Source organism: Ranitomeya imitator, chromosome 4, assembly GCF_032444005.1.
Source record: "Ranitomeya imitator isolate aRanImi1 chromosome 4, aRanImi1.pri, whole genome shotgun sequence".
Classification (NCBI taxonomy): Eukaryota; Metazoa; Chordata; class Amphibia; order Anura; family Dendrobatidae; genus Ranitomeya; species Ranitomeya imitator.
In genome coordinates, this window is record NC_091285.1 from 94493715 (window position 1) to 94516703 (window position 22989).

The 22989-nt window shown below is 43.5% G+C and overlaps 1 protein-coding gene across 1 annotated transcript in view; it reads left to right on the plus strand.

The window, feature by feature from the left end:
* Window positions 1-22989, plus strand: part of DOCK2 (dedicator of cytokinesis 2) — a 1209209-nt gene that overhangs the window by 380193 nt on the left and 806027 nt on the right. The window contains exon 19 of the mRNA XM_069763868.1: window positions 16234-16331. Within this exon, the coding sequence (XP_069619969.1) occupies window positions 16234-16331 (98 nt within the window). The remainder of the gene's footprint in view (window positions 1-16233; window positions 16332-22989) is intronic.

The window sequence follows — 22989 nt, forward strand, 5'->3', positions numbered from 1 at the left end:
AGCCGACTGAAACACGAAACCCAATGCAAGTCAATGGGGAATCAGTGCCCATTTTAATGCCAAAAACATCAATTCTTATTACTTAAGCTTGTCAATCTTAATTTACTTTATAATAATAGCTAGGCATTGAAAACTGGGGGGGTCATTTGGCTAAAGTTGTGGGGGGGGGTAGGGCTGGCTCAAGATTTTCGTGGGTCCAGGAAACGCGGAACATGTCACGGCAGTGGAGCAGGGAGAGGTAAGTATTTCAACTTTGCAAGTGCTGTGATCCTGAGTAAGCAGGGGGGGGGGCACTCATTGGCACTGGCACAGGGCCCCTCATAGTATGGCGGTGTGTTTGACGGCGGGTGGCGCCTCCCACTGCCAGAGACACTTTTGCTTACTATGAGTTGCCCTGTGCCAGTGACGTCGCCAAAGAGTATGCCCCCCACCTAATGAAGGAACCTGCACTTTCATCTGCAACTTCCTCTTTGTCCCCGTGTAAGAAGGTATAGCAAGCGGGAAGGGGAACCTGACTTTCAGCAGGGTCAGATTCAGGCTGTGTAGAGTGCAAGGGGAATGTAGTGGTCTGGGTCAATGTACCAGCAGACTCATCTAGCAGTGCCTGGGCAATGGGCAGGATAAGGAGGAAACACAGATATAGGCCCAAATAAGAAAGTAGGCTAAATCCAGTTAAAAATTGGTAACAGGACTAAACAGGCGGCATTGCTTTGTTCAGTGGAGGACAACTGTAATGAGTAGCAGACACAGTTAGTAGGCCCAAGTAATAAAGTGGGCTAAATGCAGTTAAAAATTGGTAACAGGAATAAATAGACGGCATTGCTTTGTTCAGTGGAGGACAACTGTAATGAGTGGCAGACACAGTTAGTAGGCCCAAATAAGAAAGTGGGCTAAATGCAGTTAAAAAATGGTAACAGGACTAAACAGGCGGCATTGCTTTGTTCAGTGGAGGACAACTGAGTGGCAGACACAGTTAGTAGGCCCAAGTAATAAAGTGGGCTAAATGCAGTTAAAAATTGGTAACAGGACTAAACAGGCGGCACTGCTTTGTTCAGTGGCATTGCTTTGTTCAGACACAGCTAGTGGGCCCAAATAAGAAAGTGGGCTAAATGCAGTTAAAAAATGGTAACAGGACTAAACAGGCGGCATTGGTTTGTTCAGTGGAGGACAACTGTAATGAGTGGCAGACACAGTTAGTAGGCCTAAATAATAAAGTGGGCTAAATGCAGTTAAAAATTGGTAACAGGACTAAACAGGCGGCATTGCTTTTCTCAGTGGAGGACAACTGTAATGAGTGGCAGACACAGTTAGTAGGCCCAAGTAATAAAGTGGGCTAAATGCAGTTAAAAATTGGTAACAGGACTAAACAGGTGGCATTGGTTTGTTCAGTGGAGGACAACTGTAATGAGTGGCAGACATAGTTGGTAGACCCAAATAATAAAGTGGGCTAAATGTCTGCCAAAAAATAGTTCATAAATAAACAGGTGGCATAGCTAGGTACTCGGGTGGGCTCCTCTGCTGAGTAGCAGACAGTGGTAGTAGGCGCAAAGTATTAACTGGTCTAAATGGAGGCCAGGGCCCCTGTATATTTTAACTATCATCTATCATTTCAACAAATTTGTATTGGCAGTGCCATTGAAGGATTTAACAGCACAGACTACACCATGGTGGAGCAGGGAGAGGTAAGTATTGCAAGTGGTAGAGCAGTGTTCGAGCTAAGGGGGAACACTCGCTCTTGGGCGGCGGTACTGGCACAGGGCCCCTCATATTACGACGGTGTGTCTGACATTGGTTGTGCGCAAGATAGTGACCACAGCCCTGTGGGGGGAGTCAGCCCATTTAGGGAGGTATAAAAATGGCCTATGGTGGACATTCAGCAGCTGCAAATGGAGGAATTGGAGAAGTCAGTAAGAGGAGGCCAAAAGCAAAATTCACTGCTTGTGCTGGGTTGAGGAGCACTTTCCTGCAAATCAACATCACTTGTGTTCTGCAAAAACCCTGTACCTGACCTTGCAACGCCACCAGTTTCTATTGCCCCTGAGAAGCATCCTCCTCCCATAAATATTCATCCCCATCATCCTCCTCCTCCTCCTCTTCATCCGCCACCTCATCTAGGAGAGTTCCCTGAGCAGACAATGGCTGACTGTCATCAAGGTTTCCCTCTTCCTCGGCTGCAGACGCCAGCTCCTTAATGTGCGTCAAACTTTGCATCAGCAGACACATTAGTGGGATGCTCATGCTAATGATGGCATCTTCTGCACTTATCAGCCGTGTGCATTCCTCAAAACACTGAAGGACTTGACAGAGGTCTTGGAGCTTCGACCACTGGACACCAGACAACTCCATGTCTGCCATCCAACTGCCTGCCCGTGTATGTGTATCCTCCCACAAATTAATTACTGCACGCCTCTGTTCGCACAGCCTCTGAACCATGTGCAGTGTGGAGTTCCACCTTTTTGCAACATCGATTATTAGGCAGTGCTGGGGAAGATTCAGCGATCGCTGATGGTTCAGCATGAGGCTGGAGTGTACGGGCGACGGGCGGATGTGCGAGCAAAGTCTTCGCACCTTCAGGAGCAGGGCTGGTAACTCCGGATAATTTTTGAGGAAGCACTTCACCACCAGGTTCAAGGTGTGAGCCAGGAAAGGTATGCGTTTAAGTTCTGAAAGGGCTATGGCAGCCATAAAATTCCTTCCATTATCACTGACTTCCTTGCCCGCCTCAAGATGTACACTGCCCAGCCATTTACTGAGTTTGTTGCTGCAAGTACTCGGCCAGTACTTCCGCGGTGTGTCTGTTGTCGCCCAAACACTTCATTTGTAACACAGCCTGCTGACGCTTACCTCTAGCTGTTCGATAATGGGACAACTCTTGTGCAACACTGGCAGCTGCGGATGGAGTAGTCATGCGACTGCGCTCCGTGGACGAGATTTCGCTTCTGGAGGAGGAAGAGGAGGGGTGGCGAACACCTACAGCCTACTGTTTCCTAGACCATGGGCTAGGCAGAATTGTCCCACTATGGCTGTCCCCTATGGACCCTGCATCCACCACATTAACCCAGTGTGCCGTGATGGACACGTAAAGTCCCTGGACATGCTTACAGGTCCATGCATCTGTTGTGAGGTGCAGCTTTCTACTGACTGCCTCAGTGCATAGACAATGCGGTCTTTGACATGCTGGTAGAGGGCTGGGATGGCTTTTCTTGCAAAGAAGTGCCGACTGGGTAGGAAATAGCGTGGTACTGCGTAGGCCATCAGGTCTTTGAAAGCTTCGCTTTCAACCAACCGGTAGAGCATCATCTCTAACAAGATTAGTATAGCAATGTGGGCGTTCAAACCCTGTGTACGCGGTTGAGAGGATGATTACTTTCTTTTCCTAACGAGAGTCTCTTGTAGGGTGAGCTGGACTGGAGAGGTGCATATGGTGCAACTAGCGGTGGTGGTGGTGGACATGGCAGATTGAGAGAGGGTTGGTGATGGTATTCTTGATGCTGGCCTACATACAGTGTTTCCTACCAATAACCTTGTGATTCCCTGACTGCTTTGGCCTTGCGACGATACCTCCACATTTGCTGCTAGTGGTGTCCTAACCAGTGGGCTTACAGTGAGGGAAGCAATGTAGCGTTGCTGACTACCTTCATTCTGAGCAGGTGCACCAACGGTATGGGACGTTTGGTAGTTAGTCCAGGCTTGCAAGTGCATGCTGGTTAAAAGTCTAAGCATGCACGTTGTATTTAAATTTTGAAGATTCTTCCCTCTGCTAAAGGTCTTTAAGCATTTCTTACAGATAACTTTTGACTGATCATTCGGATTTTGGTTAAAAAATTGCCACACTAAACTCTTCTTACTATGGAATACCTTTTTAGGCATTGCACGCTGAGCTACTTTCACCGGATGGACACGCCGTCTTACAACTGTTTTTGTTTTTGACAAACGTTTTTGGCCTGATATGGGCCTGGCAGATGACAGCTTTTGCGATGTAGATGGCTGCTGTGGATCATTTTCCTCCGCTTCTGAGCTACTGGCAGCGGCACCCTCTTCTTCTAATGGCTGCCAATCTGAGTCGACAACTGGGACATCTATCACCTCCTCTTCAATGTCATGTGCACCTTCCTGTGTGTCACCGTGTAAGGTGCTATAACATTCGGGACGGGGCACCATAGTCTCATCAGGGTCAGATTCTGGCTCAGTACACTGCGAGGGCAATGTAGTGATCTGAGTCAATAGAACAGCATAATAATCCAGCTGGGGCTGTGCATAAGTGCACTCCATGTCCGATTCATCTTGTAATGGGCAGTTAACAATTTCCCGTTCTAACCCACGCGTGGTATGTGTAAAGAGCTCCATGGAGTAACCTGTAGTGTCGCCTCATGCATCCTTCACTTTTGGTTTGGGTGAAGGACACAAAGAAACGTCTTGTTCCTGACAAGGAGCATCAACTGACAACTCGCTGTTTTTATATTTGTAACTTTCTGAAGAGGAGGCAAAAGAGCTAGAGGCTGAGTCAGCAAGGCAAGCCAAAACTTTTTCCTGCTGCTCCAGCTTTAAAAGCTGTTTTCCTACTCCCAGATAAGGGAGTCTTCGAGGCCTTGTGTAGCCAGACGATGACGCTGGCTCACCACCACCAGCCTTAGGTGCTATTGTGCTTTTGCCACTACCAACAGATGCACCACCACCACCACCATCAGTACCAGCTGGCAACCACCGCCCATGGCCTCTTCCACGAGACTTCCTCATTTTTTGGAAAATCTAACCAAAATAACAACCGTTATATGGTACTATAAAACAAGGTAGAAGGTGTATATAAACTTGTTGAGAATTTAAATCTCCCTTTTTTGGGGGGAGACTGAACCAAAACTCAGGCCCAGTGTATAAAACAACACAATCTAAGCGGCAGAAAGTGGCTGGCTGATATACGACAAACTAACAGGACAGAAGTATATCCACTTTGTGAGAATTTGAATCTCACTTTTTTGGGGGAAGACTGAACCAAAACTCAGGCCCAGTGTATATAATAACACAATCTAAGTGGCAGAAAGTGGCTGGCTGATATACGACAAACTAACAGGACTGAAGTATATCCACTTTGTGAGAATTTGAATCTCACTTTTTTGGGGGAGACTGAACCAAAATTCAGGCCCAGTGTATATAACAACACAATCTAAGCGGCAGAAAGTGGCTGGAAGATAAGTGAAAAAATGCAAGGACTGTAGTACAATTTCAATCTCCCTACAATGATCTCAGGAAAAGTATGGCAGCAATAAAAAGGACTGCTGCACACAAAAGTGTGGACAAAAAAACAAGATAACTGTGCAGAAAGGAGCAACAGGATTTTTGCTTTTAAAAAGCAGTTGATTTGCACAGCATTGTGCAAACAGCAATGCAGCTATCAGGGAGCCTTATAAGGCAGCCTAATAAGCTACAGCGCAGATGCACAAAAATATAAACTCCACTGTCCCTGCCAAACAAATGGTGGTGTTGGACAGTGGAAATCGCTACAGCACAAGCAGTTTCGGGGTTAATCTTCCCTCCCTAACTATATCCCTTCTTCTGATGAAGCTGCAGCAACCTCTCCCTATGCTCAGATCGACAGAAGTAAGATGGCGGTCAGTGTGCACGCCCCTTTATAGCCCCTGTGACGCTGCAGAAAGCAAGCCAATCACTGTCATGTCCTTCTCTAAGATGGTGGGGACCGCGACCTATGTCATCACGCTGCCCACACTCTGCGTCCTCCTTCATTGGCTGAAAGCGTCATACGAAACGTGACTTTTGCGCGCAGATCGGCGACCTCATGGCCGATCCCACACTAGGATCGGGTCGGGTTTCATGAAACCCAACTTTGCCAAAAGTCGTCGATTTTTGAATTTGTCCGATCCGTTTCGCTCAACCCTAGTGGTAATAATAATCTGTAGATAACTGAAGAGATCTTGAGAACTTTACAGGAAAATACTGTCTTTTCATCATAGAGTTTAAGCCTTTTTGGACAGAGACCTCTAACTCCTGTAGCAATTTTCTCTCTCTATCTGTAATGCCTTATAATGTTTATAATTTGTCATTTATTATTATTTCTTTATATAGCACCATTAATTCCATGGTGCTGTACATGAGAAAGGGGTTTACGTACAGAGTTATAGATATCGTTTACAGTAAACAAATTTACAATGACAGACTGGTACAGAGGGGAGAAGTACTGCTATTAAATATAACATATTATCAACTGAATAGGAACTGTCCTGCAGTACCTGGGAGTAGTGATTAAGCAGTATGTGACATTGTGCTCTTTCCGCTCCGTAAATAGTTCATATCTGGCAGAGAACAGTGGATGTGGTGCTGGATGTGGACATTAGGAACGTTAGGTCAGATGGGTCATCAGAGTTTATATTGTGAATAACCCCTTCAGCGCCTTCAATCATAGGAAGCATGAGTACATCCTACGTCAGGTGCATATACAGTGGGGCAAAAAAGTATTTAGTCAGTCAGCAATAGTGCAAGTTCCACCACTTAAAAAGATGAGAGGCGTCTGTAATTTACATCATAGGTAGACCTCAACTATGGGAGACAAACTGAGAAAAAAAAATCCAGAAAATCACATTGTCTGTTTTTTAACATTTTATTTGCATATTATGGTGGAAAATAAGTATTTGGTCAGAAACAAAATTTCATCTCAATACTTTGTAATATATCCTTTGTTGGCAATGACAGAGGTCAAACGTTTTCTGTAAGTCTTCACAAGGTTGCCACACACTGTTGTTGGTATGTTGGCCCATTCCTCCATGCAGATCTCCTCTAGAGCAGTGATGTTTTTGGCTTTTCGCTTGGCAACACGGACTTTCAACTCCCTCCAAAGGTTTTCTATAGAGTTGAGATCTGGAGACTGGATAGGCCACTCCAGGACCTTGAAATGCTTCTTACAAAGCCACTCCTTCGTTGCCCTGGCAGTGTGCTTTGGATCATTGTCATGTTGAAAGACCCAGCCACGTTTCATCTTCAATGCCCTTGCTGATGGAAGGAGGTTTGCACTCAAAATCTCACGATACATGGCCCCATTCATTCTTTCATGTACCCGGATAAGTCTTCCTGGCCCCTTTGCAGAGAAACAGCCCCAAAGCATGATGTTTCCACCACCATGCTTTACAGTAGGTATGGTGTTTGATGGATGCAACTCAGTATTCTTTTTCCTCCAAACAAGACAAGTTGTGTTTCTACCAAACAGTTCCAGTTTGGTTTCATCAGACCATAGGACATTCTCCCAAAACTCCTCTGGATCATCCAAATGCTCTCTAGCAAACTTCAGACGGGCCCAGACATGTACTGGCTTAAGCAGTGAGACACGTCTGGCACTACAGGATCTGAGTCCATGGTGGCGTAGTGTGTTACTTATGGTAGGCCTTGTTACATTGGTCCCAGCTCTCTGCAGTTCATTCGCTAGGTCCCCCCGCGTGGTTCTGGGATTTTTGCTCACCGTTCTTGTGATCATTCTGACCCTACGGGTTGGGATTTTGCGTGGAGCCCCAGATCGAGGGAGATTATCAGTGGTCTTGTATGTCTTCCATTTTCTAATTATTGCTCCCACTGTTGATTTTTTCACTCCAAGCTGGTTGGCTATTGCAGATTCAGGCTTCCCAGCCTGGTGCAGGGCTACAATTTTGTTTCTGGTGTCCTTTGACAGCTCTTTGGTCTTCACCATAGTGGAGTTTGGAGTCAGACTGTTTGAGGGTGTGCACAGGTGTCTTTTTATACTGATAACAAGTTTAAACAGGTGCCATTACTACAGGTAATGAGTGGAGGAAAGAGGAGACTCTTAAAGAAGAAGTTACAGGTCTGTGAGAGCCAGAAATCTTGATTGTTTGTTTCTAACCAAATACTTATTTTCCACCATAATATGCAAATAAAATGATAAAAAAACAGACAATGTGATTTTCTGGGTTTTTTTTTGTCAGTTTGTCTCCCATAGTTGAGGTCTACCTATGATGTAAATTACAGACGCCTCTCATCTTTTTAAGTGGTGGAACTTGCACTATTGCTGACTGACTAAATACTTTTTTGCCCCACTGTACATGAAGCTGGCTTCAGAGCTGAGCCCAAGTCATACACAGTAAGTGCAAGCTGTGCTAAACAGCAAGCATCTGCCTCAAACAGCAACAATCAGCTCTGTTTTCTAACTATAATGCCACTGTCAATCTCTCACAGTGGTATTTAAGTGACACAATCCAGGAGGTACATTAATAAAGACATTCAACAACTTTCTCCTATGTACTACATCGCAGATAAGGGCACTCCATCCATTTCACTACATACTGTATGTATTTCATTGTACAAAAGATGGTAGGTTCAACTCCCCTAAAGAAACCAGAAAGGCAAAAAAAGTGATAGCATTTTTGTCAAAACAGTAAAAAAAAGTTGCTCACCCCCCCTTTTTCCAATATAGAGGTTTTTTTAATTTAATTATTTATCTGGTACTGTCCATCCGCAGTAGACTTATCTATCAATGTACAAAACTATTTAACCAATTTAATAAATACTGAAGAAAAAAAATGGAAAAACCAACATTATTTTTAAGATCGCAGCACTTCCCAAACAAATGTAATGAAGAACAATAAATACATCACACATATTTCAAGATATTAGAGAAAATGATAGATTGTCACACACAACAAAAAGCCATCATAGACCATATTCTTATGTAACATAAATGCTTTTTCCCTTGCATTCTTTTGCTCAACCACTTCTCAATTCAACCGAATTGATTGGGATTTCATAGAAACGCGTGTGTGGTTAGATACTGAAGATACATGCTGCCTGATTCACTGGCAGCATGTATTAGGCACTGGAAGCATAATGTTCCAGGTATGTGTGACTCTGTAACACAGTGGCATTTCAGAGAAAAACATGCTTTTATAGCAACCCAGGACCTGCACTGGAGGCTAGCCAGACAGGCAGGTCAATGGCGGCTTCTCCCTGCACTCTGCCCTGGATTGACAGATCTCGGTCTACGTGTGCATGCAGCCAAAGAGTTGTCAGACCAGGGCAACTGGCAGGGATAAGCGTGACGGGACATCACCGGGACAGAGGGCGGATGGAGTCTAAAGTGACACCATCTGCCTCATTACAGTAAATTATTTAATAAGGATTTAATCTGAATCTCATTTTTTGTGGATGTAGACAGAAATCTCAACGTATATTGTCAGTGTAGTACACGGAATACTCTTGAGATCAGCTATAAAGGGAACCTGACTGACAGCTGAATTAACATTAGGACTCTGTCGGTGATGGCGGCACGGTTACAGACGCTGCTTACTATATACAGAGCGATGATTGAACGCCATCCACTGCCGGGAGGAATAAAGTTCATTTCATCCCTGAAGAAAGGCTCTAATTGCAGGCTCTGGGCAGTTTCAGAATGCTATTAACAGGGCCGGCTCCAGGTTTTTGAGGGCCCCGGGCAAAAGAGTCTCAGTGGGCCCCCCCTTTAACACATACCCCGATTCATGATCGCATATAAACACAGCCATGTAGTATATAACACTGCCCACGTAGTATATAGCAGCCCATGTAGTATATAGCAGCCCACGTAGCATATAGCAGCCCATGTAGTATATAGCACAGCCCACGTAGTATATAGTAGCGCAGCCCACGTAGTATATAGCAGCCCACGTAGTATATAGCAGCGCAGCCCACGTAGTATATAGCAGCGCAGCCACATAGTATATAGCAGCGCAGCCCACGTAGTATATAGCAGCGCAGCCCACGTAGTATATAGCAGCGCAGCCCACGTAGTATATAGCAGCGCAGCCCACGTAGTATATAGCAGCACAGCCCATGTAGTATATAGCAGCGCAGCCCACGTAGTATATAGCAGCGCCACTCACTCAGGCACTGGTAGGACTAGGAGCTCCTCCTGAATCTGCCTCATAACTTCAGCAGCACTGCAGCCAGCCAGGGGCGGAGATCAGAGCAGAGAACGTGCTCTCTCCGCCCACAAACAATGTCACACTGGCTGCCTTCTCTTAACCCCTATGTGTGCCTGCCTGGCTGCACTGACTGAGTGAGAAGATGCTTGTGTCAGAGCTGGCACATAGGGGTTAAGAGAACGCCTCCAGCAGTGACTTTGTGGGCGGAGAGAGCATGTTATCTCCTGCTCTGCTCTCCCAGCTGTATCTATGACAGTGTGAGTGGGCCCCCCTCTCTCCCCAGGGCCCCGGCATTTGCCCGGTGTGCCGGGTGCTGACGCCGGCCCTGGCTATTAACCTGCAGATTGATCCCATATCTGCAGGATAATACATTTTTTCACATTACAGGTTCAAAGTGATCCAAAATATGTTGCGCAACCCAAAATTTTAACAATAAAAATTTTAAATCATCCCTCAAAAATCACATTCTCACAGGTCCATCATCTGTCTGTGAAAAAATAAAAGGTTTCCAAGTCGATGGTAGTTCAAAAGCTCAGGAAAAGAGAGATGACTCCTCCAAGCCAAATCAATATCCAGTGACATCTGCGCTCAAAAATCCAAATGGTCCCCCGCTTTCTACAGTAACCTAAACTGCAGTTAGCATCAAACATTTATGGTATTGTTGTAACAAGAAGAAATAACTCACATTATGCTCCTGCAAACAAGAACACCACACATTATCTAACCCCATCCTGTGCGGTATACTCTGTGTATTTAACACCATTTTGTGTGATACACTCCATGTGTCAATCTGACCATGTATAATACACTATGCTGAGCCCAGGATCTAGTCCCATCCTTTAGGATACACTCCTCCTCCTATCTATTCCTATCTTGTATGGAATACTCCGCTGAGCCCTGTATCTAATCTCATCATGTGTGATACTCTATGTTGAGCCATATAACTAATCCCATCCTGTGCGATATACTTCATGTATATAATCCCTTCCTGATACTTTCCACTGATCTCTGTATCCAATCCCATCCTGTGTGATATATTCTATGTACACAGGATACACAAGATAGAGTCCGCATATCAAATCCCAGAGCGTGATACACTCTGCTGAACATTGTATCTAATCAATTTCATGATATAGCCCACATGTCTAATCCCAGTGCATGATACAGTCTGCGTATCTATTCCTAGCAGGTGGAAGACTGCATATCTAATTGCAGTTTATGATACACTCCTCTGAGCCATGTATCAAATCCCATCACATAATACAGTATGTGAATCTAATCATATTGCGTGATGCAGTCCACATCAGGGGCATTCATAGAAAGCATGGGGTTGCATAGCAAAGGTTCTAACTGGGTCCTCCCGAAAATAAATAAATAAATAATTGTCAGGGTCACGGAAAAGTATATCTCACAGCGCTCCAGAATTTACATAGTAATTTTCCTCCTGCTGAAGTCCTAGATTCCTCTTTCATTGACCCCATAAAGTATGATGTAAAAAGTCCACAAAGCAGTAAAAAGCAAGAAAATATGCGGCACTCGCCCAATGGTAGCTGTGAAGTTCGTGAGCTTTATTGGAGAAAATATATAAAATACATCCGTCAGGACATCAGGTATACAGGAGGGTGCGGTATTGGAGTCCGTACTCCAATACCACACCCTCCTGTATACCTGATGTCCTGACGGATGTATTTTATATATTTTCTCCAATAAAGCTCACGAACTTCACAGCTACCATTGGGCGAGTGCCGCATATTTTCTTGCTTTTTACTGCATTGTGGATCATTTTTGACATTTTTATGCAGAGCACCATATACCCATAGCTTTCGTGACACCTGCTACTCGGCTGTTCGCTATTAGTCCTGCTCAGTGGACCTCGTATCTCTCTAGTGCCGTCCTGTTCCTTATACTCGATGATGTAAAAAGTGCCCCCCCCAAACACAGTATGATACCCCCATGTTGAATTCCTCCACATGAAAATCTACCTGCACAGTGTAATGACCTTACATTACCCACCTCAACTCCCTAGGCATTGTTACCTCAAGACAGTATGATCCCCCAACTGTGACTCCCACACAGCCCTCCATGCAGTATAATAGCCCCCACACCTCTCCACAAAGAAAAATTGCCGACAGTAGCCCTTCAAATAGTATAATGGCCTCCACACAGTATAAAGGCCCCCCACACAGCCCTCCAAATATTATAATACTCCCTACATAACCTTCTATATAGTATAATGCACTCCCCATAATCATCTGTATAGTATAATGCACAGCCCATGATCCTCTATAGAATATAATACACTCCACATGGTCCTCCATAGAATATAATGCACTCCTCATGGTCCCCCATAGAATATAATGCACCCCCATGGTCCTCCATAATATACAATGCATCCTCCATAGCAATATAGTGCACCCCCATGGTCCTCCATAGAATATAATAGTCTTCTCCCTGTGGTCCTCCATAAATTATAATGCTCTCCCAATTGTCCTCCTTAAAATATAATGCACTCCCCATGGTCTTCCATAAAATACAATGCACCCCCCATGGTCCTCCATAAAATATAATGCACCACCCATAATCCTCCATGCAATATAATGCACTCCCCATGGTCCTCCATACAATATAATGCACCCCCCATAATCCTCCATACAATATAATGTTCTCCCCATGGTCTTCCATAAAATACAATGCACCCCCCATGGTCCTCCATAAAATATAATGCACCCCCCATAATCCTCCATGCAATATAATGCACTCCCCATGGTCATCCATACAATATAATGCACCCCCCATGATCCTCCATACAATATAATGCACCCCCCATTGTCCTCCATAAAATATAATGCTCTCCCCATGGTCATCCATACAATATAATGCAATAATGCATCCCCCCATGGTCCTCTATACTCAATTATGGCCACCAGTCACTGATTTGAAAAATAATTACACTACTCACCTCTCCTCATTCCGTGCAATGCTTCAGTCCCATGAGTGTGAAGCGTCACACGTCAGAACATTGGGCACGTTGCAATAATGTCATCTCGCCTGCTTATCTGATACATCAGATGCTGAGACAGAATGATGGTGGTGGAAGCATCTGCTGATGTTCCCTCCTCCATTATCATTGTGAGCATTGATGATGGGGGACGTCAGCAGACTACTCACCCCCATCATTCTGCATGTGCAGGGGGTGATGGGCGAAGGGGGTTCCCAGTGCTGGTGCTGACTGGCAGAGGTGGGGTCTACTGTGGGTGCTGACACTTGGCCGCTGTTAGTGGTATGCCACTGGTCTATGTATATTATCACTTTGTATAAGATTATCCATGTGTCTAATCCCCTCACATGATATGGTCCGTGTATTCAATCGCATCGCGTTATACAGTCCGCATATCTAACCCTATCACGTGATGGTCCTTTTTTCTAAACCCATCACATGATACATTCTGCATTGCTAATCCCAGCATATGATATGGCAAGCAGCACCAAATAACAGTTTCTATCCACATCTCATTATAACTTTGCAGTCACCAACAAAATGTCTCCACTCTGTGATCCTAAATTTCATTCCACGTTATCATTTTGCAAATGCCTAGAAGTGGAGGAAAGCAGTGACATTGGACACAGGCAAAAAGATCCTGCCCACTTTTACGGCAACCGTAATTCGAGCTAGTTGCCTGGCATGGCTCTGTGACCATACTCCCCAGTCCTATTTAAGGCCCACCAATACACATAATATATTTCATCTTGTTCAGCAGAAATTGTATAGCAAATTGTGAGGACTATTTTCTCCTATCATCCCATAACATTTTAGTGGGAAAAATGTATCGGTTTGTTTTCATGGCCCAATCTTATAAAAGTCTGTGAAGCACTTGTGGTTTAAAATTGCACAACACACCCCTAGATGAATTCCTTAAGGGTTTTAGTTTCCAAAATGTGGTCACTTGTAATGGAGGTTCTACTCTTTTGGCACCTCAAGATCAATGAAAATGTTACATAGAATCTGCAATCTATGGCAACCAAATTTGTGCCCAAAAATCAAATCACACTCTGGCATTCATAGAAGGCTCAGAAAGCATTCATGCATGTGTGGTCAATGACTAAAGAAAATGCATGATATTAATTATGGAATCCATCTCCTCTTATTACACTTTTTGATAAAGACAAATTTGGAGCAAAAACATCTTTTTACTGGATTGTGTGAAGGGTTTGTGGTTTCAAAATGCTCACAATGCTCTTGGATCATTTCATGTCCAGTTTCAAAAACGTAACAGTTGTTTGGAGTTTCTAATATTTTGAAATGTGGCATGGCACATGCAATCCATTATAGCCAAATACACCTGGGTCTGGCAAAGGAAAAGTGGCTCCATGCTGTCTCTCCTCACCCTAGTGTATATTTCGTTTTGATTCTTCGTGGGCACGTCCCCAAGAAGAAGAGAAACGGACGTCGGGGTGAGGAGAGGCAGCATGGAGTCACTTCGCCAACTCCGTTATATATTTACAGGTAATACGTATATATATATTTCTTAACTTATGGTGTGGCTGGCATGTGTGACCAGTACAATTTTGTGTTTGCAGTTAGGCTAGGTTCCCATTGCGTTAGGGCAATCCGTTAAGTGCATAGCGCCGTCCCCGCTAGCACAGATTCCCGATCTGCGCTAGTGAGAACCGGACCTCGGACGCTGCAAGCAGCATCCGAGGTCCATCACAAAAGAACGGCACATCGCTAGCGCGTGCCGAAAATGGCAAGCGCTAGCGATGCGCTCCAGACAGAAATAACATTGCGGTCAATGGGTGCGCTAACGGAACCCGTTGCACTGCGTTAATTGCGACATTTTCGCAGTGCAATGCTGTCCGTTAGCGCTAACCCATTAACGCAATGGGAACCTAGCCTTAACTCCCAGATCACATCTTTCCACTGACCTTGTGTTTAAGTAAAGTATCTTGTGATAGTAGATGAAATTCTATGGTTATCATACACAGCTGCACTATTCAAGTTTGAATTTTGTACTTTGGTAGTACTAGATCATTAGGATATCATATGCAGCCTTTTAAAATCTACACGTAATTAATTTAAATGGTGCCATGTTGAACTACTATAGACAGCTACATTATTGAAATTTGAGCTTTGGATTTGGAATTGTGCTTTATTTACTAAGCCTCTGTGGACATCTGAGTATGAATTATTGGGGTGTTAAAAATGGTTAACAAATTTAATCTACGGTAAGTATATGATTATATTGCTCTGTGTCCCACCTTTAGATAAGTACAACTCTCAATTACTTGTGTTGCATTCAAAGAACAATCGCATATGTAATTAACATATTCATGTTTGTACTCTGCTATCCATTATGTAGCTGTTTCTCTGTTTCTTGTCTCATTTGAGGCAATGTTTTTAGATTTACTGTATGTTTTTTATATTTAATTAATAAAATATTGATTTTAATAACATTGTCTAAACACTTCCTGATCCATGTATGACAACACGTGTCATATGATGTGTGTGGCTTCAGTTTTATAATATCTAGGCCCCTCAGTTTTTTCAACCTGAATTTGTTAGTTTTCTTAAAAAAAATGCTACTAAGGTTTATTCCTTCTAATATTTCAAAATAAAAGTACTAGCCTGCTTTATGGCTAAGTTTCCATGCAGCCTCAAAATTGCAATAAAAACACAGTTGATAACGCAAGTGACCTAATTTAGCTAACTGATGCAAAAAGACACCAAATATTCATAGTGGGAACTTGGCAAAGGGGTTAAAGATACCTTTGAATAGTACAAATTTATGATCTTACTTTTCATTATAGTCTTCTGTTGGCAGACTGAAAAACACATGTTGCATTTTTAGGTCTTTCTGCGCTAAAAAACACTGCTTCAAAACTGCACCATATACTGAAATTTATATAAAAAAGTAATTAGTACTGGAAAACAGTGATACACACCAGCAGACATTCAGGGGAAAAAAATGGTGTTCATTTGAACTCTTTGTGTCTCACTGCACTCTATGTTCCCATCGGCATTTTGTCTGAATCCTGTTTTTTGGTGGAATCTGATGGAGCCCTCCCGACACACTGCAGAGTGTAATATGGGTCTAAAGCTTGCTATATACTGGAAGCATTTGCATATTGTAGTCGATTAAAAAAATCATCATTTCTTCGATAATCCAAAATGCTATTTTATTCAATGTTTTGAATTTATGGAAACGTTCCATTTTCACCATTGTCAACATAAGCGTTCATTGTATGTAATTATGAAAGTAATCCATTTATATCCACATATTAATAATTTGTATGCAACATTAAACAAACATTCCTAATGTTATAGTTGGTCTGCTTGGACTCCTGAAGTGGCGCATGAAGCCTGAACTGCTGCAAGAAAATTTGGAAAAACTGAAGATTGTGGATGGAGAGGAAGTTGTAAAAGTATGTAATTTTTCATTTTGTCCGTATGCATAATACTTGTTTTAAGCCACTGCTACTTCATAAGGTAAATTTATTTAAAGGGAACCTGTCACCCCGTTTTTTAAAGATTAGATAAAAATAGTGTGAAATAGGGGCAGAGCTGGGCTTTACATTAGTGCCTTTTTGGTGCCTTTATTCCCCCGTTAGGCTGCCGAAATACCTTTGTGAACTGGCCGTTTTGTCCTGTCACTCAAGTTGGTCAGGTCGGATGGGCGTGGTCAAATAGCGGTTCCTCCCCCACCTCTTGCGTTTCCCTGCGCAATTTAGTCCCGCCATTGGCGTTGTGTTTAGCGCCTGCGCAGTAACGTCTAATTTGGCGCCTGCGTATTATGCTTTGCCCAACTGTGGGCATAGCATAATTTACATCACTGCGCATGCGCGGGTCGTAACTAGTGTTGAGCATTCCGATACCGCAAGTATCGGGTATCGGCCGATACTTGCGGTATCGGAATTCCGATACCGAGTTCCGATACTTTTGTGGTATCGGGAATCGGTATCGGATCCATATTAATGTGTAAAATAAAGAATTAAAATAAAAAATATTGATATGCTCACCTCTCCGGAGGCCCCTGGACATCACCGCTGGTAACCGGCAGCCTTCTTTGCTTAAAATGAGCGCGTTTAGAGCCTTCCATGACGTCACGGCTTCTGATTGGTCGCGTGCCGCTCATGTGACCGCCACACGACCAATCACAAGCCGCGACGTCATTCTCAGGTCCTAAACTAATGTAAAGCCCAGCTCTGCCCCTATTTCACACTATTTTTATCTAATCTTTAAAAAACGGGGTGACAGGTTCCCTTTAACCCTTTTATCGAAAATTCATCAATTTAAACTTTGAGAAAACCAAAGTTTGTGTCAGTCTGAAAACTTTTGGGCACAACTGTATACTACAGCTACTATATTGGTCACTATTGTGTAATGAGAGCACTGATTGTTGTACCCTGGCAGCTCTAAAGAGGGTTACCATGAACAAACTCCATTTTCCAGATCCCAGGATTTAATCTGGATTTGGACTTAACAGGGACCTGTAGGCTGGAGCCACAGATACAGCTGCCATTCTGTGGAGTGAGCAGGCAAGAAATATGGTCCTGTAGCCAAGTCAGTACAAGGACAAAATCAAAAGGCAGAAGAGTAGTCAAAAACAGAAATCTCTACTAGTCAAAGCAGGATACTGAGAATTTCTCTAGGAAGAAGTCAAATTGTAACTGGCAGGGGACATCAAAATTTCAGGACCTTAAATATCTTGCGGTCTCATCAAACCACACAGTTGATAATTTTAAAAGAGCTGGCACCGGTACAGATGTAAGAGTACTTACAAGGGGCCTCAGGAACCTTAAGGCCAGGCTTATCTGGAAAGCATCAATGGAATCTTTTGAGCATGTTGTTGACATTGATATTACTAGCTGACACCCTCTATCTTTCCTTTGGCTCATATAACCCTTCTAATGAATGACGCACTGAAAAGATTTTCTCACAAACCAAAAGTTAATGATCTTTTTTACCTCATACTAAAGACTGTCCCTAACTTGGATGGGAAGAGGAGAATTACTTGATAATATAGTAGCAGAACTAAATAGCTTAAGCAGGGATGTATGGAATACATTGGGTATACCTAATGAACAGGGGAGTTTTAATCAGAAGGCTACTGGGTTGATTATCTCAATAATTTCATATGCGCTAATGAATTTGGACCCTAGTTTAATACTTCTGGGGGATAACCACACATTGTCCTCAACCTCAAAACATTGTCCATCAGAGGATTTTCTATTTGATGAAGAGACCTGTTTACTTTTTGCCCTTCTCAGATTATTTTCTCACTTAATACCAGATTATCTTTTGTCTTTTGATTTATCCCAGAAAATTCACCTCCTGCACCAAAAACACACATTGTTCAAGTTTAACAAATAGAGAAATGTTTGATTCTTTGTAATACAGTGTATATATGTTGAATGTGTGACTTAATATCAGGTGAATTTGCAAAACCAACTTGTCAATTATTTAGCTCTAAAGAAATCAAAACACACTCATAGGGACTCTCAAGTGTGGTAAATGCTGCCTTCCATTCATTCCCTTCTTTTCTATGAATAAGGTTATATGCACCCCTAAAATCACGCTTAATAAACCAACGGCCTTCCAACAGCTGCTACTAGAAGTCAGGGATGAGTGGCAGAGGACACTGATTTTATAGTAATTTTATTTAGTTCCTGGTAGTTAGTACTGATAGAAGGTGGACTCAGACTAACTACGGTATCTATTTTACTTACAAAATAGAAAAGGGTGCTTACTGGTGATGTGGAAAGTCTGATGAACCCTTTTTGTTGACTGTTTGCTATATGATTTTTCATGGCCTCATGTTCTGGACCATAGAGATTATGTAATTTACCCTTGGGGAGACAGGAGTTTGGTACCAGATCAATGGGACAATCATAATCTCTCTGTGAGGTTGATTCTTCAGACTCAGACAGAAAAAAATACACAAAATTTAGAAAATAAAATAGAGACTAGAGATGAGCGAGCGTGCTTGGAAAACATTCGCCAATCTCAAATTCGGCACGAATGTAGCACTTCGGTATTCGTGTTCGCTTTCACAAGTGTTTTTCTCAAAGTCTGCAAAAGTCGGTCACAGTTCGGTAATTCATCGCATTTCCACTAATGCTTTTGTATGACTTTGGCTAGGATAGTGGTGCTATATGATGAGTGGGGTGGACGGAGGGACATATTTGATCAGAGGAAAGGGTGTGAAGAGGTTACAGAAGTGTCTGAAGAGATTACAGGAGCAGCGCATGCTTTTTTTCCCCTTAACTGTGTTGATTTCGGCAGCCAATCGATGCACAGAAACCCATCCACAACGCCTTGACACAAGGTCTTATGTGATTGGTTCCCAAAATCACATGTCCTTGGCCATATAAAAAGCGGACATCTTGCTTTGCTGTTGCCACTTACTCATTGTCACAGTGCAAGAGGTCACTCCTGTGCTAGAGCTGGTGCTGCTGTAAGTGAAATTGTCAATGAAATAGATAGGATTCTGTCCTGTCGATATTCCAGCATCAAAGTAGATTGTGCAAATACTTTGTGGCAGTCTCAGGAAGCCACATTTGTTACATCAAATGATTTGTACTAAAACTGTGTTTCAGTGGCAAATCAGAAGGCCAAATTTCCACTTAAAAACTGTTAGGTCTAATTTAGTGCTGCAGCAACAAGGCCCAATAAGTGCTCAATTCCCAGGCTTAAAGGGAAGGTGCCATCAAAAAAATTTTTTTTTCAGAAATTGTAAAAATGTAAAGAATTAATGATTACATTTTCTTAAAAAATATTATCCTTTGTTTATAATTTAGTAAAATATGAAAAATAATTTGAAAAGTTTTGGAATTTCCACTTTTCAACACTAGGGGGAGCAGCTGCTGAAATTTCAGAAAAACCTAGTGTACAAATAGCTCACATTACTGCACTGCAGTAATTATGGGCGGAGTCTGCTGACGTGTGTGATGTCTCCTCTCCTTATGGGTGTTTGCTAAGGGATTAGAGAGGATGATATTCAGGAACCCAGTGAGCAGCCATTTTGTTGGTGACTGCAGAGTAAGGCTGCCGTCACACTATCAGTATTTGGTCAGTATTTTACCTCAGTATTTGTAGCCAAAACCAGGAGTGGAACAAATAGAGGAAAAGTATAATAGAAACATATGCACCACTTCTGCATTTATCACCCACTCCTGGTTTTGGCTACAAATACTGAGGTAAAATACTGACCAAATAATGATAGTGTGAAGGCAGCCTTATACTGACAAGTAGACAGTCACCAAGGATGGCAGGCAGCAAAAGGATTCTGGGAGATATGTGGTGGAGGGAGCAGGGTGACAGCAGCACAGAGTATTTCAGGAGAGCAGTGTGCTGGTCTATAGGGGCCCCCTGTTTGGTGCGTGGAGCAGCCAGGGATTGTACATAGAGCGCTGTCTTTTATACACACGGATGGACCGTCTGCTCCACAGGAATCCAGGAAACATTTCTGCGGATTGATGGCCTGGTCTGATCCAGACTTTGCATGCAGACCCCATTCCCCTCCTCAGATCCTGTCTTCTCCATCCTGTCCTGGCAATGTGTGAAAGCGAGGCGACAGGGAAGTACGGGGTGACGCTGGGAAGGAAATGTAGCCATATAGTAACGATAAAAATGAGACCCCTCTCTTCAGCTGCCTCACCAGCCCTGACTGCACCTAACTGGAGGTCATGCTGCCCCCTCTATTACCCCAGACCCGCGTGCAGGTGCTCAGCCAGAGCCACCATAGAATGGGTCCGCTTTCTGAAGATAATACTGCCATAGTGTTCTCGCATAATACCGCCATATAGATCACACACAATACTATCAAATAGATCACACAATACTGTCATACAGTTCTCACATAATACCACCATATAGATCACACATAATACCGCCAGTGTTCTCACATACCGCCATATAGATCACACATAATACCGCCAGTGTTCTCACATACCGCCATATAGATCACACATAATACCGCCAGTGTTCTCACATACCGCCATATAGATCACACGTAATACCGCCAGTGTTCTCACATACCACCATATAGATCACACATAATACCGCCAGTGTTCTCACATACCACCATATGCTTCTCACATAATACCGCCATATAGATCACCCATAATGCCGCCACATAGATCTCACATGTATTGTAAATAAAGACTCGGCCAGAATAAAGTCCTTTATTAATCTTTTTTATACCATACCGAACGCATAATCCTCGACTCCCTCATCTCCCACAACAAAAATAATAAACCACAATGGGGAAAGACACACAAGGGGGAGAGGAGTGCATAGGAGAGGATTAGATACTGACTGCTGAGCTGTGTATCTAATCCTGTCCTGTGTGATACTGTGCTGCGCCGTGTATCTAATCCTATCTTGTGTGATACTGTACACAGGACAGGATTAGCTACACAAGACTAGATTAGCTACACAGGACAGAGGTAGCAGTGGTAGGTGGTATATAGAGGCAGGCAGCAGTGGTAGATGGTATATAGAGGCAGGCAGCAGTGGTAGATGGTATATAGAGGCAGGCAGCAGTGGTAGGTGGTATACAGAGGCAGGTAGCGGTGGTATACAGAGGCAGGTAGCGGTGGTATACAGAGGCAGGTAGCGGTGGTATACAGAGGCAGGTAGCAGTGGTATATAGGGGCTAGTAGCAGTGGTATATAGGGGCTGGTAGCAGTGGTATATAGGGGCTAGTAGCAGTGGTATATAGGGGCTGGTAGCAGTGGTATATAGGGGCTAGTAGCAGTGGTATATAGGGGCTGGTTGCAGTGGTATATAGGGGCTAGTAGCAGTTGTATATAGGGGCTAGTAGCAGTGGTATATAGTGGCTGGTAGCAGTGGTATATAGGGGCTAGTAGCAGTGGTATATAGGGGCTAGTAGCAGTGGTAGATGCATAAGAAAATAAAAACTCTGTACTTACCTTCAGTCCTCTCCCAGGAAGTGCTGAGTCATGTTCAGGGCAGAGCGGTGTGACGATCTCCCTGCTCTGCTCTGAACAGGTCGGCAGTGAGCAGTGATTGCAGCCTGTGCTGTAATAATAAGTACAGGCTGCAATCACAGCTCCTGGCTGCAGATACTCACCCCGAACCTCTCTTCCCAGCAGCAGCTTCTCCCTGGCAGCTCCTGCTATGATCGCACACACTGAACTGTGTGTGCGATGACAAAGGAAAAAAACAAAATGGCCGCGATCTCCTCTCACAGCTGTGACGTAGCAGCCCAGGGGGCGTGCCCAAGTCACAGCTGAGAGGCAGGAGGAGCGGTCGGAGCCCGACTGTTGGCTCCTATGCCCATGGCTGCCGTAAGTGAGGTGTGCAAGTGTCGTGTCCAGACACTTACACCCACACTAATGAAAATAGCGGCCTCCAGTGGCAAAAGTAAAAATGAATAAATAAAAAAGTATTAAAGTACTACATTTACTTTTGTATTAAAAATAATTGATTATATAATCAATAATTATTAATACAAAAACTAAAATCACGGCACCCTCCCTTTAAATTGCCTTACTCGAGTTGACTAATTATATCCTCTGGATTTTCTCTTTTTCCTTGTTTCTTGAGGAGGCGCTCTTTTACCTGTTACCTTTTACCTTCACTTCGTTCCCATTACACAGATAATGGAGTTTGGCCAATTTCATGAAACGAATATTGGCTCCCGATTCCTGATGAACAGCAAGCAGAGTACCTTTTACCATAAAGTCTCTGACCTGGGCAGTCCCAAAATTATCTTGGGACTTCTTCAGGTTAGGAATATTAACTTCATTAGATGTTTTCTCATCCTCTTTTCTAGCCAGTATAGAAAAAGCAAATTCCCTTTTCATATCATGTGACCTTCCTATCACATCTGACTCTTCTTGGCATACCAGACTACTTGCCTAGGACAAGGACATGTGGAATTGTGGCCCTTACCAGGGTCACCAAACTCCCTGAGGTCAGGAGTCCTGTCACTTAGACACAGTTAAGTAACCAGGCATTCCTGAGGCCCCGACGTAGTATAGGCAACAAAACTGCAGGTAAGGTAGGCGAAGTTGGAGTAGCACAGGCCTACGAAGCAGTCCATTGGTTATGATA